This window comes from Pimephales promelas, chromosome 8 (assembly GCF_988280905.1).
Source record: "Pimephales promelas chromosome 8, fPimPro1.hap1.1, whole genome shotgun sequence".
NCBI classification, from domain to species: Eukaryota; Metazoa; Chordata; class Actinopteri; order Cypriniformes; family Leuciscidae; genus Pimephales; species Pimephales promelas.
The window spans coordinates 38,824,816-38,844,411 of NC_142776.1; the positions used below are offsets into that span (position 1 = coordinate 38,824,816).

The 19,596-nt window shown below is 35.4% G+C and overlaps 1 protein-coding gene across 2 annotated transcripts in view; it reads right to left on the minus strand.

Annotated features, from left to right (window-relative positions):
• Window positions 1-19,596, minus strand: part of LOC120465338 (zinc finger E-box-binding homeobox protein zag-1) — a 36,701-nt gene that overhangs the window by 7,061 nt on the left and 10,044 nt on the right. The window contains exons 1-5 of one of the 2 annotated variants that reach the window (XM_089134539.1): window positions 11,446-11,799; window positions 5,525-5,731; window positions 3,775-3,975; window positions 1,679-1,872; window positions 1,068-1,176 (exon numbers count right to left, since the gene is read on the minus strand). In XM_089134539.1, the coding sequence (XP_088990665.1) occupies window positions 1,068-1,176; window positions 1,679-1,872; window positions 3,775-3,975; window positions 5,525-5,675 (655 nt within the window). In that variant the 5' untranslated portion in view covers window positions 5,676-5,731; window positions 11,446-11,799. Of the gene's footprint in view, window positions 1-1,067; window positions 1,177-1,678; window positions 1,873-3,774; window positions 3,976-5,524; window positions 5,732-11,445; window positions 11,800-19,596 lie in introns of those variants that run through there. The other variant, XM_039655040.2, reaches the window with a different exon arrangement.

Genomic DNA, 19,596 nt, shown 5'->3' on the forward strand with positions numbered 1-19,596 from the left:
AACTCGACACCATTGCTTGACTAAGTATAGGTGGATTCATGAATATGCAAATAAGCCCCGCCTCCACTCACTCGCCCACTCCAGCTCGGATTACGTGATCTAAGTGGAAATATCGGTTTAATTCAGCCGAATATGTTTGAAACAGAAACTGATTCAGAAGAAGAAGAGAAAGAGTGAATCATAAAGGCTATTCTACAAGAATATTAATGCGCTCTGCTCATAACAGTAATTATGATTAACCGTTGGTTTACCTACGTTATAAAACATCTAGTGATCTGTTGATAATGTTACACAAAACATGTGATAGCAATGATAGGAAAAGCCCCGCCCCCTTGTGACAGGATTGGTCACATTTGAGATGGTAGATGGTGTGTTTTTGAGACTGTCTTTGGTTCACTGCAGTTTTAAGGAGGAAATACACAGCAATGCTGTCCACTTATCAACGCACACACGGTGTGTGTTAAAGCGGATTAAACACACTACACACACACATAAACAAGATAAACACTTATTTGTTTTTTTTACACAGGTGGACTTTAATTGTATTTAATTAGTGTGTTTTTATTCTTATGCATGTTTTTTATCATTATTTATTTTTTTAGCTTTATTCAGCATAATAATAGTTTTAAAAGTATATGTAGAGGAATTTATTGAATCTCATGACACAAAAAGTCATAATTATGACAAAAAGTTGAAATTATAACTTTTTTACAACTAATTCATAATTTGTATATTGCGTCAACAACGTTTTTAAATAATATATGTAAATTATTATGCCATAATTATGACTTTCATGCTTATGATTTATCAAAACGTGATTTGTTTCTGAAAGTTTTGGTTTTCTTATGTTGCAGAAATTGGCTTATTTTATACCAAAACCCCCAAAAATATTTAGATTTATGTGAATAAAAATTTTTTTTTATATATATATATATATATATATATATATATGTTCCCTAAAAAATTATGTCAAGGCACAGAAGACCTGGTAAAATATTTATTTTCTTCATGTGTGAAATATGACTTGTACATTTTTCGAATCCACTTTTGCGGGTTGTGTTTCTTACCACTGTGGATGCGCAGGTGCTCTTTGAGGTGATGCTTGTATTTAAAGGCCTTTCCACACTGATTACACTTGAACTTCCTGCTCTCCATACTGGGCTCAGACAAGGAGTTCTGGGACATACATGAAATCATGAGCAGTTAGCACTCGTCTACATGCGTGTCATTCGTTCTGGGGTGTGTTTCCCAAAAGCATCGTTAGCCAAAAATGGTCGCAAGTTCTGTCGTTATCAGCAGTTCAACGAGTCGTTCTGATGAGCAATCGCAAACAGCATCACAAAGTTGTGTGTTTGCACGAAAAAGAGTTTTTTGTTTGCATGACATTCTAGTTGGTTGCTGGGTGGTTGCTATGGTGTTGCTAGGTGGTTGCTATGGTATTCTGGGTGGTTACAAGGCGGTTGCTATCGTGTTCTGGGTTGTTGCTATGGTGTTACTAGGCGGTTGCTAGGTTTTTCTGGGTGGTTGATAAGGTGTTGCTAGGCGGTTGCTAGGGTGAACGAACAATTTGCGGTTTCGGGAAACCGTTGTGACTATAATTGATTTCTTCATACTAGTTAAGCCACGAGTTACGTTGTCGCACAGGAAACACACCCCTGCATGTGTGTGTGTGACGTACCTTCTCGTGCGTGTGAGCGTGGAGATTCAGGTGCCGCTCCATCTGAGACTGGTACGGTGAACTGAACCCGCAGAGAGGACACACACCGTCTCCCGTGTCCCGGGCCGGGCAGAAGCTCAGGTGTTCCCCCAGAGACGCCTCGCGCTGGCAGAACGGGCATGACTGTGGCGCGTCGGGGTTTAGCGGCTCGCCGTCTGCACACCCGCAAGAGAGATCATCTGATTAATCTGATTCATGATGCATTTGTGGAAGAAAAATATTCATATTTAACATGCTATAAAGTAAAATTCTCATAGTCTCTGCTCACACCTAAAGTGCAACTCATGACGTCAGAAGTAGTGAAGTGCATCGTGGCGTAGCGTAGATATCAGCAGTGTGTCACATTACTCGCATCAGTAATGCTTAAGTCAAATCTGTTCACTTTTATGATGATAGATGCACTTTTATGATGGACAGATGCACTTTTATGATGGACAGATGCACTTTTATGATGGACAGATGCACTTTTATGATGAACAGATGCACTTTTATGATGGATAGATGCACTTTTATGATGGACGGATGCACTTTTATGATGGACAGATGCACTTTTATGATGAACAGATGCACTTTTATGATGAACAGATGCACTTTTATGATGGATAGATGCACTTTTATGATGGACGGATGCACTTTTATGATGGACAGATGCACTTTTATGATGAACAGATGCACTTTTATGATGGATAGATGCACTTTTATGATGGACAGATGCACTTTTGTGATGGACAGATGCACTTTTGTGATGGACAGATGCACTTTTATGATGGATAGATGCACTTTTATGATGGACAGATGCACTTTTATGATGGACAGATGCACTTTTATGATGAACAGATGCACTTTTATGATGGACAGATGCACTTTTATGATGAACAGATGCACTTTTATGATGGACAGATGCACTTTTATGATGGACAGATGCACTTTTATGATGGACAGATGCACTTTTATGATGAACAGATGCACTTTTATGATGGACAGATGCACTTTTATGATGGACAGATGCACTTTTATGATGAACAGATGCACTTTTATGATGGATATATGCACTTTTATGATGGACAGATGCACTTTTATGATGGACGGATGCACTTTTATGATGGACGGATGCACTTTTATGATGGACAGATGCACTTTTATGATGGACAGATGCACTTTTATGATGGACGGATACAATTTTATGATGGACGGATGCACTTTTATGATGGACAGATGCACTTTTATGATGGACAGATGCACTTTTATGATGGACGGATACAATTTTATGATGGACAGATGCACTTTTATGATGAACAGATGCACTTTTATGATGGATAGATGCACTTTTATGATGGACAGATGCACTTTTATGATGAACAGATGCACTTTTATGATGGATATATGCACTTTTATGATGGACAGATGCACTTTTATGATGGACGGATGCACTTTTATGATGGACGGATGCACTTTTATGATGGACAGATGCACTTTTATGATGGACAGATGCACTTTTATGATGGACGGATACAATTTTATGATGGACAGATGCACTTTTATGATGGACGGATGCACTTTTATGATGGACAGATGCACTTTTATGATGGACGGATGCACTTTTATGATGGACAGATGCACTTTTATGATGGACGGATGCACTTTTATGATGGATAGATGCACTTTTATGATGGACAGATGCACTTTTATGATGGACGGATGCACTTTTATGATGGACAGATGCACTTTTATGATGGACGGATGCACTTTTATGATGGACGGATGCACTTTTATGATGGACAGATGCACTTTTATGATGGATAGATGCATTTTATGGACTTCAAAACAGAAACAGCCATTCACTGCCACTATAAAGCTTAGAAGATCCAAGATTTTCCAGGATTTAAAAAAAAAAATACAACTCTGATTGAATTCGTCTGAAAGAAGAATGTCATATACACCTAGGATGACTTGAGGGTGAGTAAATCATGGGCTAATTTTCATTTTTGGGTGAACTATCCCTTTAAGCTCTTTGTATGAACCCTGTATCACATGAGCTGCAGGTGATGCTAGTGTACCTTTTCCCTCAGGTGAGTCGTGTTCTCCCGGAGACCAGCAAACCGGAGACATGTCGTCCTGAACGCCGTCTAAATGATACGAGTTCACGGATCCGTTGTGTTTCTGAGTGTGAATCGGACTGAGCAGGTTTGACACTTTCCTCAGCTGAACCATTGAGTCGTAATGAGGCACATCATCCATCACATGAGCGTCAGTCTCACCTGAGACACACACACACACACACACACACACACACACACATACAGATCAACATCAGGAATTACATCACAACAATAGGTGGTAAAGATACAGAGAACTTTCTTGATAACAGGTTTAATGACTTTTTTTGATAGCAAAAAGACCATGTAAACACAACAAAATAACATACAACAAAATGTATAAAGTAAACAAAAGAACAGCAATAAACAATAATAATAAAGAATCAGAACATTTTCAACCAGATATCATTTCTGGGCTGAAATTTTTTAACCCAGATTAAAATAATTACGACATAAAAAGTTGACTTAATAGTAAAAATTAAAAAATGTCATAATTATGTCATATTTCTGACATTTTGTCAGATTTAATTTAACCTAGTATCTCATAGTTTCAACTTTTTCTGTCATAATTCTGATTTACCAAAACATGTTATTTTATATATATATGCTATTTACCAAAGGATATATATATATATATATATATATATATATATATATATATTAAGGAAATGTATAAGCATTATCATATTTATTAAAAATTATTTGCAAACACATTATAAAAATAAACCCAAAAATTATACATATGTATGTATATGTATATATATATATATATATATATATCCAAAGAGAGTATGTTTATATATATAGTTTATTGTCTTTATATGTTTATGTTTTTAATAATCTATTATTATTATCATGACAGTACATTTAACCCCCTAGGAAAAAAAAACAATAAATAGCATAGCGAATAAAAATAATTCAAAAATCTGAATGTTTGTCTCACGCCGTGTTTGAGTCGCTGTGAATCGTGTGAACTCTGGCCTTTGATCTGGAGAGTTCATTCGCCTGATGTGAGCAGATCTGATGAGCGCCGCAGTTTTGAGTTTCTGCATTTCTGTCACGAATATCACCAGAATCACGGAGGCGGTGGAAACGAGAGTCAATACAGCGATGATGATGATGATAATTACTCTTTTTTAAATGTGTCATGTCATATCGTGATGATTACACACAGGAAGCTGACACGAATGTAGGCCATAGCTGGTCTGTGACATAGTTAAAACAATTACATTAAAAATAAAACCCAAATTGTACAAACATAGTGCAGAAGATGGAGAACACTTACAACTGGGGTTTAATGTCACTTTAGGATTTTTGTTCAAAATACAATATATTATGATCATATATATATATATAAATTATTTTGCATGTTTCATTTTTCTACATAGTACAGACCCGTTCAAAGGTGAGAATAACAGTGTTTAAAATTGCCATTATATAAATTTATGTTTTTTTTTTTTTACTTGATATTTAACTAACTTTACTAACTTTAATTAGCGAATCCTTATTGAAACGTGTAATTAGTATGTCCACTACTATTATGAAACAGCCCAGACTAGTTTGCTACTTTGGTGAATGTGTGTGGCATCCAAACGTTTGTATTATTATCTAGCATTTTAAATGTGCGTAAACAAAGTTTTGGTCCAATCAAATAATGTGTTTTTCACACATGTTTAGGACTGGTCGCAGCGTTCGGGGTGTGTGTACGTACTGAACGGGCCGTGGTCGCAGCGTTCGGAGTGTGTGGTCGGGATGTTTCGGGGAGTGTTCTCCGCGTGGATCCAGTTCTCCGGAGCCGGACTCCCGGGATCCGTTCCCTCGCTCACTTTATCCTGAGCATCTGTGCTGTCCTGAACCTCCATTCCCCAAACACTGCCCTCATCCTCTCCGGCAGAACCCAGACCACGCTCGCTCTCTCCTGCACACACACACACACACAACACAACATCAGCACTACTAATACTCTAATGACACTTAGATGACATGTAGTTGAAAAGTTACTTATAGTGTCTAAAGTGACTATTGAAATAAAGTGTAACCGTATATACTTGCCACAATATTTATTTAATATATATATATATATAAATATATATATTTAAGAAATCAATTATTATAAATACAGTTTTTTTGGGAATACTTTACAATACGGGTGCACTAATAAGCATTAATTCATGCTTAACTAACGCACTGATAATACTGAATTAATGTGTAACTAATGATTATTTAAGCTATTCATTAATCATTACCACATTAGGAACTAATTAAGAGTATGTAAGGTTAATATATTAGTTCATACATGAATTGTTTTTAATTAAATATGTAATTGTGGATTAATTCCATAATAACTCATTTTTTTAACTAATAGTGTCAATTAATATGTTAATTACCAGAATGAGCCAAAGCCTTGTATTTTAACTTCCAGATAATATGACAGGTACACTAATATGCATTAATACATGATTAATTACTTCATTGTTACTGAAAATGCATGTGCAAATTACTACAATTACTAAATGACTAGTTAATAATGATGTGCCCCATCAAGTAAAGTCATAACAAAATGATACCTTTGCAAATCATTAGCTAGTGATTAATTAAAGCAGACAAGTGGAAGTTGAAGTGCATAGCTTTGACTAATTGTGGTAATTAACACATTCATTTACACTTTTAGTTCATAAAATATGTTATTAAGGAATAAATACACAATGACACAATGAATTAATAGCAATTCATGTATTAGTTAATCTATTAATCATATTGACTCTTTATTAGTTGCTGATGCAGTAATCATTAATTAATGGTTTAGTTCTTCATGAGTTATACATTAACTCATCATTATCTGTGCATTAGTTAAGCATGAATTAATGCATATTAGTGCACCCGTGTGGTAAAGTGTTACCGTTTTTTTTTATTCGCTTTGGTACTATTTTCAGAAGTAAGGTGTACATTTTTAAAACTCTTAGTACAAAAATCCAAAATGATCACACTTGTAACGCAGCTAGTCATTCTTTCAAAACCTGATGTAATGCTTTCAGTCCGTTGCACATGTTTTCAGTCCTCATCATCATTATTTCAAACACAAGATTATTGTAATATGTAATGAGAACATTTGGTTTAATCACTGAAACACAACAATATGATCTTCTTTCAGTTTAGTACTTTTAACAATCAGTTCATCCAACAGCAAACAATGCGAGATACATGTTTCAAATCGGCCTAAATGAATATGCTACAGTACTATACTGTAAAAGACAGATTACACAGTTTTACTGTAACATTAGTTACAGTAAAACTGTAAGATCTTGTAAAAAAAAGCAGTAGACATTATGGAGTAGATGAAAAAGCATGACAAGTGTGAAGTTCTCAGAAACACACACACACACACACACACACACGTCTCCAGATGATTTTTATTCTGGCTAATCGCTTAAATCTTGTAAAAAGTCACAAATGCACAACATGACGTTGATTAAAGGAGAACAGGCTGTGATTCACATCGGCTGGCGTTTATACTTTTATAAATACACTGGAGTGGATTGGCAGCCGCAGACTCACGACATCATCATTTTCCCCAACGGGAATCCACGGCCTGAACGCTGTTAGGATATTTGTATTTAGACACGAGATTGTTCTTCATCTCGTTACCTATTTAGTGTTTTATGTATTGTTAAAAGCGCCGTATGAGTGAGCATATCTGTGGGCGGATCGCTTTCACATCGTCAAACTGGACGTTATTCGTCACCCTTTGATGCACTTTAACTAGTAAATATGACATTTACAGTTTTTCTCGATTGTTTACACACAAATTCTGGTCCTATGAGCACAACATGTAACTCATTCATCGACCCCCTGAATCAGTTCTGCTGAACTACAAGCACAATTCCTGCTTTACACTCTAAAACACACTTTTTCCAAAACATTGCACACAATTCTCTGCATTTGGCACAATTTTCATGCAGAAAATCTCTTGTTTTCATGAGGAACACACACTGCCATTCAGATATTCACACTGACTCGTCACACGGGCAAACACCGTCACACAGTTTTACAATTAGTGATCAGAGCTTTAGCAGAAAACACCAAAACCGAAGAGAGGATGCAGCATAGATATTTTTTTATTTCTTTTTTTTTACTGTAACAGCATAAAAAATTCTGTTGTTTTGTATGTAGGCCACTGTATGTGCATTTTTGTGTTGGTTGGCGTGTATGAAATGTGCGATCGATCTCCCATCGATTTTGTGGGAAAAATAAAATATATTTGTTACCGTGTAGTTGTGTGTTCTGGGTATAAAAACAATATTCTCAAATATTTTACAACACACTTATGTATGTAATGTCTGTAGTAAGTGTAACAATGAACAAATGTCAGTATGATGAATGGAGAAGAAGTGTTTTCCATCATTCAGTGTTCAACTGGTTCTTATAACCTGGCTCTTGGTTTCATGTACAAATTTATATGTCGGTTGAATAACTCAGAGAATTATATAATTGCGGCTTTGACCAATATCAAATTAGCACTACACGGTATGTGTCAAAGTTATGGAAGCATTGGTATAGTTGTCTCCTTTAAAGTTTGTATTATACTGGGTGTATTGTCTTATTTGTCTGTCTTTTTTATCTGGACCGGTAAAGTTTATTATTATTATTATTATAAATGTCTGTTCATATGATGGTTTGTGTGTGTCTTTTGAAAACAAAATAACATTTTTAACATTGTTTTGAATGTAAAGTTTCATTTTGCACTAGAATTGAGGGGTTTTGCCGATTGTGTGTGTGTGTGTTTATATTTGTGTGTGAGTTCTGAGAGTATGAGGCATTCTTGCAGGAAATGTGTGTAAACAATCGAGAAAAACTGTAATTGTCAGTTCATTTTGGCTATTACTCATTATTTTATTTACAATCTGATCAATGCTACACTGTACACTGGTTTAGAATTATTGTACCTGTAAACACACAGCAGTAAATGTGTGTTCAAGAAAATATGAGATTTGCATATGAAATATTGATGATTTCTGGTTTTGTGGCACTACAAATATTGATCATAAATAATTTCATTTCTGTTCAATATCAAATGCAAATGTAAAGAACTGTGTTCTAATGTCTGAGAACTAGTGTGTGTGTGTGTGTGTGTGTGTTTGAGTGTGTAAATGAGTGAGTGAGAGAGTGTGTGAGTGTGTGTTTGAGAGTGTGTGTGCGCACGTGTGTGAATAGCTTCTCAGATGATGTTTCCATCTGCAGTTTTGTTATCGGTTTTAGACCAACTGACACATAATAATAAAAAAATATGTCAAATTTTAAATTATTAACTATTAATTTAATAAATAATGAATATTTTTCCTTCCGTTCAAAGTCAAATGCAAACATAAAGAACTTGATTAATGTAAATAAAGTCCTTGTTGGCACTCACATAAAAGTATTACGAGCTGAACTTTCAAGTACACCCGCGTGTAAAAAGATTGGCATTAAAACAGCGTGTGTGTGTGTGTGTGTGTGTGTGTGTGTGTGTTGTGGTTGATCTTTCATCATTCCGACTGTGTTTATTAGTGTCTCTAATCAGTGGTACGGCAGGGCCGGAAGCTACAGTTTCAATTCGACTGTAATGGAACAAACAATGCATTGCTGACGCATGCAGTGTGTGTGTGTGTGTGTGTGTGTGTGTGTGTGTGCGTGTGTGTGTGTGTGTGAAGACCCACTGCATCTCATGTATGAGTAATACATGAGGTGCTCAACGTACCGTACATGTCAAACACGTGCTGTTCACACCGGTTCACTGCGGAAGCGCACACACACACACACACACACACACACTGCATATATTGACCAGGGTCTTTCCAGTTATGACTGTGCAAAACAGGGGCGAACAAACCCGACAGCAGAGATGAGTGTCACAGCTTTCATTTCATATTAACATATATTTGTTTGTGTGTTAAATATCTATCAGCCAGTCAAAAATTAGGGATGGGCAACGATTAATCACGATTAATCGCATCCAAAAATAAAAGTTTGTGTTTACATAATATATGTGTGTGTAGTGTGTATAATTAATTTGTATATATAAATACCCACACATGCATGTATATCTTTAAGAAAAATGTGTTATTAATATATCAAATATTTATATATAATATTAATTGTGAATAAATATATATAAAATATATACATGCACATATTTCTTAAATATATACATGCATGTGTGGGTATTTATTTATACAACTTAATTAAACATATATTATGTAAACACAAACTTTTATTTTGGATGCGATTAATCGCGATTAATCGTTGCCCATCCCTACTCAAAGGTTTGATGAATTACATTACACACACACACACACACACACACTGTATATATATGCACATAAGTATATTATAAGTATATAAAATAAGTGTCCACTGTTTTCCAGATATAATATGCTGGCGTATGAAACGATGAACATCTCACACTGGAGTTTGCTGTGTTGTGTGTGTGTGTGTGTGTGTGTGTGTGTGTGGCATCAGTCTTCATTGTGGAAATGCTTTTATATTATTTTTAGCATTTTAGATTTGTGTAAACAAACATTTATTCTGATCAAATAATGGTTTGAGAAAGAGTTTTCACATTCGGTATACTATATACGTATAGATTAGGGTCAAATTCTCACGATTAACTGTGACTTTTACCACAATAAACTTCTGATTACTGCTTATTAATTGTTAGTAAGGTCGTTGTTAATGTTAAGTTTATGAATTATAGGATTAATGGCATTAATATGTGTGTATAACTACTAATAAACAGCCAATATCGTAGTAATATGCATGATAATGTTCAAGCGTTACCATATATTTTATGTATTATATTTGTGTGTGTGTGAGCCACAGAACAGCTTCTCAGATGATGTTTTAATGGTATTATGGAAATATGTATTTTTAGACCAGCTGACACAATAATACAAAATATTACAAATCCTAAATGATTGTACGTTTTCTTTTACATATCTTTGTGTTATTGATTTATCTTTGCCAATTAATTAATCTGGCTTTTGTTTTGTTTTTTAATGCTTTTTTTTACAATTATTACTAAACATATAAATAGTTTTATAAAACAGTTTTATAAAAATGCCTGATTTCAATGACACTTTTAATTGCATGTAAACAATAGCGTTTTCGTCTCTCATCTCATTTTATTAGTTCTGTCTAAAACATAAATATCTGTGTTCATATTTCATCCACGTTCTACCAAAATAATTTCAAGACATGAACATTCAGCTGTAAAATAAAACCTGATGTAGATGTTCTTATCGGAGCAAGTTTATAGTTTATCTCAGGAAACATGCAGATGCTAACCAACTACAAACCTTTACTTTTCCTTTTTAAAAGCGTGTGGTTAAACTGAGGTGAAAACATCAGACGGGGATTAGAAACAAACAGTTTCAGGCGTTGCAAAACTTTCATTTCTTGCCAACACAAAATCCACAGATTTCACCCGACGCTCGTTCACTCTGAATGACGAAGCATGAATTATGAGCACGAAAGTGTGAGAAGAGAAGGATCGTGCGACTCACTTTAAAAGGTCAAGCTGCTAATATTATGATGAAAATGTCAAAGGTCACAGCAAACACAATCTGCATTAAAAGCCAAACACACTCTTGACTTTACCTTCGCGAGGTCACGTGCGCTTCGGTCGGCGTCCCTTCAGAACGGGTCCAACAACTCGAATGTCTCGAAGAAGTTCAACAACACGCAGAGGATTGTCTGACTCGGCTATTTTCACACTCTGACAATGAGTCACAAACACACCACATCACACACACACACACACACACACACACACACACACACTATATAGAGACGTCATCAGAACACATCCATGCCACTTCTTGTCCCAGAGACGGGGTCAACTGTGTGAAACACACCGTATGTCTCATGTGTTGCTGTTCGCATCATCTAACCCGTCCCTGTGTGTCTCTCATGAGTCCCCGAGTCACTTCGTGATCAAGTCTGATACCAGCGGCTTCCTCAGCGCGAGTGTGTGTGTGTGTGTGTGTGTGTCACTGTAGGCGTCAGATGCAGAGAGACTCCACTATCTCTATTGACTGTGTTTCAGGTGTTTCTCCTAAAATTCATTAACCCTCAAACCGTCTTCACTTTATAGCCCTTAATCCTGTATTGTGGACAAATGTGGACACACACTGTAAAAATATTGATAACTTTAAGTAAGTAAAAAGTAAGTAACCTGGTTGCCTTAAAATTTTAAGTTGATTGAACTGGAAAAAGTGAGTTAATACAATGAAGGAGATTAATTTAACCATCAGAAACTCAAAATTATATGTTATCTGAACTAAATAAATTATTTAAGTTGATTTGACAAAAGAAAAAATGTGATTAGTGCACTGTACATTTATTTTTGTTGGTTTAACTTAAAAAAGTAAGTAACCTGGGTTGCCTTTAAATTTTAAGTTGATTGAACTGGAAAAAGTGAGATAATACAATGAAGGAGATTAATTTAACCATCAGAAACTCAAAATAATAAGTTATCTCAACTAAATAACTTATTATAAAGTTGATTTGACAAAAGAAAATGTGTTGTGATAACAAATCTTGAAAATATTTTTTACAGTGCAGAGGACTCCTAATTTTTATTTATTATGAATGTTATATCACTGTCTTCGATAAAGTTTTGTCTATCCATTTATGGTGTTTTTTTTATTTTTGGGGGGTAATTTTGAATTTATTTACTTCAAAAAGTACCATATTTTCTATGTAAATTATGCTTATTTTTATGTTTTATTTTTTTTTTTTTTTTAACTACATTAAAATATCATTCCAATAAGTTCTTAGAGCTCAAACCTAAAGATGAAGTGACTTTGCTGTCACCTGGTGTCTTATTTTGGCTAAATTACAGTTTTTCCCATTAATTTCTATTGGTGTCCATTTTTGACCCAAATACAAGATTTATTGTTAACATTGTAGAATTGAGTCAAAAAAACATTGTGTGTGTTCAGGAGGCAAACTTAGGAAAAGTAGCCAAGTTTTGTACCGCTCAGGTCAAGGGAAGTATTTTTAAAAAATAAAACAAAACTATTTTGCCCACATTTGTCCAGAATACGGTTTTAGGGTTAAGAGGAATAAAACTAGAACAAGCTTATAGAAAATGTGCAGGTCATTAAAATATGTTTTACATTATTTCATTAATACATATATATATATGTGTGTATATTTAAGTGAGAGACAAGAAAGGGAAAAACATCTATTTTGATATACGGTATAAACTTTATAGATATAGATGCATTATTTGTTGAACAATCATTATATATACATATATACATCACACACACACACACACACAGAAACACAATATACTGTACTATACTTTATAGATATATAGATCTATAATCTTGAAAACAAGATATAATTTCTTATGTTACTTTACTTGATATAAGAATCTTTAGATATTTGAACTGGAAACAAGACAAAAATATGAAGTAAGATCAGGATTTTCTGCAGTGTGTGAGAATAAAGAGATCTCTGGTGTTTAATTGCAGACTTAAGCGAATTTGTTTTCCATTTAATACTTGTTTTAAAGAAACAATTGAGATATTAAAAAGTATATTTCTTGTGATTGAGATTTTGGGAGTGTGTGTGTGAAGTTCTTCCACACGGGCTTCATCAGACGTGTTTGTGTCATTAATAGAGATTAATGAACGAGTCTCAAACAAGCTCGTATTTAAACCAGTGTTTCAAATCTCAATATAATGATGTTTCAGTTTCCATTCCTTCGGTTTCTGTTATTATTTCTCCTCTGGGATTTAACATCTGAAACCATCCCGACACTTCAGCTAAAGAACATTAAATCAGTCCTCTAGGAATATTAGATGACACACACACACACACACACACACACAGTGTTTTCTTCAGTGATTATAGACACTTAAAGACACACAAACACACACCCAGCACAAGCAAATGTCCATGAGTCATGTAAATGTGTAAATGTGATGTGTGTGTTCATCATGTCTGAAGTGTGTGTGTGTGTGTGTGTGTGAATCAAGTGTGATGAAGTCAGTTCTCCTCAACTTTACACAGGTGAACAGAACCACATTAACTAACATTACCAGCCACTAACTAACCACTAACTAACCACCAACAAACTAAAGAGTTTTAACAGTTAAATCGGTTTGATTGTAAAGTGTGTGTATGCATCTTTTTTTTTTCTTTACAATAAATGACATATTAACTTTTGATATTTTAACTAGGGCTGTCAAATGATTAATCGCGATTAATCACATCCAAAATAAAAGTTTGTGTTTACATAATATATGTGTGTGTAGTGTGTATAATTATTTCATATATATAAATACACACACATGCTTGTATATATTTAAGAAATATTTTCATGAATATACTATATATTTTTTCCCCATATATATATATATATATATATATATCGTATGTAAATTTATATCTAATTTATATTATATATAAATATAAATATTTTATATATAAATAATATTTTTTCTTAAATATACATGCATGTGTGTGTATTTATATATATATATATATATATATATATACAAAATAATTATACACAGTGCACCCACACATATTAAGTAAACACAAACTTTTATTTTGGATGCGATTAATCATTTGACGACTCTAATTTTAACTGTAAAATGCAAGTTAATTATTAAAACTAAAGTGTTTCATTTCTAAAGTGTTTGTGCATTGTTCTTCACAATAAATGCCTATTTAGATTTTATATTTGGGCAATTGTTAAAACTGCTCAAATATACAATCTAAACTGTAAATAACTTGCATTTTAACTGCTAAAATATACAAATTCAAGTGTTATTTATTGTAAAAAAACAGATGCATGTACACACTTTAAACGTAATAGCATTTAAAATGGTTATTTTAGCAACAAATGTCTTTTTCTGTTATAAATAATAATAAATGACACTTGTGCTGATATTCAGACTAAGACAACAAAAAGTTACGGCACATTTTTAGCGGCTGTTGTAAACAATATATCTTGAGTTAGTTCACACAATAATTGACTTTTTTTTTCATCAAAATATCTACTGGAAATGAAGACCGAAAATTAATTTTCTTGTACTTGGACATTTTCTGGTATGCAAATACACTTCTTCATTTGTTATGCATGATCACATGAGGCCACAGATTACAGTAAATGTGAACCAGTGCACTAAAGAAGTGTGTATAAAGTGGCTTGCTCGTCTCCACACAGAAAGCATGATCAGTGTGAGCTTCTCTATAGAGAATGCAAAACGCTCTCCATCAGGGTTGGCCCCGCTGATTCACACACTTCAGGGTTTCCCGTAAACGGCACGATCAGATCAGGTCTAGCGCAGGGACCGGCAGACTGCTAAGGTGTGATTTAGCAAAACCAAACTTAAAAAGGCAGAAACCTGAAGAGAAAACATGCAGTAAGGAAGGTGTTTGCATGCAGATAGGATGTTCGAGAGAGTGTGTGTGTGTGTGTGTGAGAGAGAGACGTGAGACCCTGACTCAGATGGTGGGAGATATTCAAACGAGAGCGTCGGAAATTCCCTGCGCTGAAATCACGAATGGATGATGACAGACATTCAACGCATTGCCTCATGACAACATATTTACACAGATCTGTGCTATCAGAGCGCTTCGTTTCTGCAGGAGAAATCATTCAAACTTACCAGGAGCGTGACATGGCTCGAACTAAAACTGGTTTCAACTGATCTTGGGGTTGTGGGTGAAAAAGGAAATGATAAAGTAGATTTTATCATGAAAACAGCAGAGTGTGTCTATGCTGTGTGTACATACAGGGCCTATAAATAGAGAAAATCTTCCTAAACTGGACATAAAAGTGTATATTAGGAATATTCCAGCTGCGTTTCCTCATGAAAGTCAGCATGCAAATTCTAATCTATGTTTATTGATATTATTGTGGATGATTAATCCATGCATGCTTATTTTTATTACATTTATTCAGATCCGCCTCCATATTTTTTAAAGTCACCCTGTAGTAAATCATTAAATCCCTTAAAACTCATCTTTGATCACCAAAGTGACTTATTTAAACGTTTTCTTCCTCTTAAAATATCTTGAATGTAACTCGACACCTTCACCTCATTTAGAATGCGCGGTTCTATGAATATGCAAATGAGCTCCGCCCCCACTCCCTCACTCAGAGATTCACTGGTTGTCGATCACACGTTGATCTGATTGGTTACAAGGTGGTTTGTGACGTCAGAAACACCAGCGATTTCAAAGCGTGTTTTTGAGAACCGTGTTCAGTTTTAAGCAGGAAATACTGTCAACTTAACAACTTACAAATCAATAAAACAGAACAAGGTTTTAACAATAATCCATTTCGCTCAGATCACTTTTTCCACTTCATGGTGACTTTTTTTTTTGTCATAGGATATTAATATTATTATTATTATTATTTTTTTTTTTTATTAAACAGTCAAACATACATACAAACCAACATAGTGCAGTAGTGAGTCATCTTGTAATTCCAGAAGTGACTTAGAGTGATTTAAGTGTGTATGTGAGTGGGTGTGAGTGTGGGTATGTGTATGTGCGTGTATGCATTAGGGATGGGCAACGATTAATCGCGATTAATCGCATCCAAAATAAAAGTTTGTGTTTACATGATATATGCGTGTGTGGTGTGTATAATCATTTTGTATATATAAATACTAACACATGCATGTATATATTTAAGAAAAATGTGTTATTCATATAATATATATATATATAATTCAAATATTTATATTTATACATTATATTAATTATGTATAAATATATATAAAGTACATACATGCAAATTTTTCTTAAATATATACATGCATGTGTGTGTAGTTATATATACAAAACACACCAAACACACATATATTACGTAAACACAAACTTTTATTTTGGATGCGATTAATCGTGATTAATCGTTGCCCATCCCTAATATTTATTGCCATTGTCATTACCATCACCACCATATTGCCAATATTGTATTAGTCGATTTTTATCCTTTCTCCTATGTACCAATTGCCATTGTCAACCCTGTATAAAATAAAAGATGATATAATAAGATAATATATGATAACCTTCCCCCTATCTTCTCCTAATTTTTTTTTGTGTGTGTGTGTGTGTTATGTGCAATGTCTAAAGTGCATTAAAAGAGGGAGTACAGTGCGAGAGTGTGTTCATGGTGACTTTAAGCCTCTAAAACAAACACAGCTGACAAAAATACGTTCTAATAATGTTTTGCAAGCGTTACTTTAACATTAGCTCGGAATATTCAGTTATTTAAATGATTTAAAAACGAACATTCCATTTTAGAACTCCTCAAACGTCATGGGAATGTTTCGGAATGTTCAAAAGTAACAAGTGTAACATTTAAAAAAAAACATTCTATTTAAGTCCAAATGAAATGTTTTCGAAAAAAACAACAACGTATAAATAATGTTTCTGTGCGAATGACGTTTTTAGAACATTATTAAAGACGTTTGTTCATGACTTTGCCAGCAACAGAATGAAGATGCTTACGTTGTGTGTCGGTGGCTCGATGTCAGGAATGTGTCGTCACAGAAAAGCGTTGGGCTTTTTTAGTAAAAATAGTAAGAAGACGCGATTGAAGACAGATGTTCAGTTCAGCGGCCGCTCGCGTCTTTGATTGGCTGGCGTCTGTAATGATCTCCGTGCGGATCCTTCCAACTGTAATCTAAACCATGCATTTTATGCTACAATTAATAAAATGATAACGAGCCAACTGTTTTATTGACTTGCCAAACGCATTTTTTGAAGCGTTGTTGTGGTTTGTGTGATGTGTGTGTTTAGAGAATATCACCTCTCATCTCAGTTATAAAGCTGCAGTATTAAAGTGTCTCTCAAACCCTGAATGTGTGAAGTGTGTTGGGTGTGTGTGTGTGTGTGTCGCTGGAGTCAGTTATATTGATATGCGCCGCTCGGGTCGTTAGTCGTGAGAAAGGCTCATATTGAGATCTCTGGATCAGCGACGCAGGAGAAACCGTTCGAAACCTTCAAATCAGCTGATGTTCATCACACACACCGGCGGCGAGCGAGCGTGAGTGTACTGTGTGTGTGTGTGTGTGTGTGTGTGTGTGTGCGCGTCTGCTTATGCAGCTGTGTGGCATTTGTGTGAGAGTGTGTGCATGTAGATGTGCTGAATGTGTGTGTGCGTGTGTGTCTGTGTATAGTTGTGTGTGTGTGTGTGTGCAGCTGTATTGCATGTGAGTGAGAGTGTGTGCATGTAGTTGTGTTGAATGTCTGTGTGTGTGTGTGTGTGTGTGTGTGTGTGTGTGTGTGTGCAGTTGTGTTGTATATGTGTGTGTGTTTCTGTGTGCACTTGTGTGTGTGTTAGTTGAGTTACGTGTGTGTTGCATGTGTGTGTGTGTGTGCACTAGTTGAGTTACGTGTGTGTTGCATGTGTGTGTGTGTGTGTGTGTGCATGTAGTTGAGTTACGTGTGTGTTGCATGTGTGTGTGTGTGTGTGTGTGTGTGAGTGTGTGTGCATGTAGTTGTGTTGTATATGTGTGTGTGTTTCTGTGTGCAGTTGTGTTGTATGTGTGTGTGTGTGTGTGTGTGCAGCTGTGTTGCATGTGTGTGTGTGTGTGTGTGTGTGTGTGTGTGTGTGTGTGTGTGTGTGTGTGCATGTAGTTGAGTTACGTGTGTGTTGCATGTGTGTGTGTAAGTGTGTGTGTTTGTAGTTGTGTTGTATATGTGTGTGTGTTTCTGTGAGCAGTTGTGTTGTATGTGCGTGTGTGTGTGTGTGTGTGTGCAGCTGTGTTGCATGTGTGTGTGTGTGTGTGTGTGTGTGTGTGCATGTAGTTGAGTTACGTGTGTGTTGCGTGTGTGTGTGTGTGTGTCTCTGGTTAGCGCTGCAGTCCAGGAATGTCACAGCGAGTCTATGATCACACACACACACACACACACACACACACACACACCACATTCTGAATCAAACCCACCCCTGGTCATGAGTGTCTTGTCTCGAATCTCTCCGCTTTCACACACACACACACACACACACACCGCACTATAAATACCTTCGCTTCGCCCCCAAATTTGTTTCCCTCATCTTTTTTTTCCGTCTCCCGATGCAGGAAAATGTTTGCGCCATCTCTCAGGCTTTCTGATGTGGCTCTTTATTTTGTGCATTTGCTCAGACCGCACAATAGCGGCGGGTGAATATTAAAACATTCTCCGAGAGGAAAAACACGGGTTTGAAGTTTTAATGGCGGGGCGGGAATAAATAAATCTCTTTGAGCTCAATAATGCGAGCGTCGCTTTGCTGCACATCAGCCTGAGAAATTAGTGCTGGGGTTTCACAAATATTCCCACTGTCCGTGACAAGAGCTTTTACACACTCCTCCAGTCACTAAAGATCTGTGCAGTCCAGTGCATGCTTAATGTGTGTGTTCTCACAGTGTGTGTGATGTTTGCTGGTTTAAGTCAGCACTGAGCGCCACCTTGTGGAGATGCTTGGAAGTGATTCTAGAAATGATCTCGCAGATGAAAACTGTCTTTTTTATTAAGCAGAAAAAAGTCACACTAACTGAATTTAAACACATATGAAGAGTTCAGATGCAAAAGCCTCTAAGTGCCATTTGAAATCTTCTTCTTTAATGATGATTTTTATCAAGCTTGTATATTTAAGTTCAGTGATTTCACTTAAATAGCAATGATAATTACCTATTAATTGTTATTTAAGTGAAATTACTGAACTTAAATATACAAGTTTGATAAAAATCATCATTAAATGGCATTTAGAGGCTTTTGCATCTGAACTCT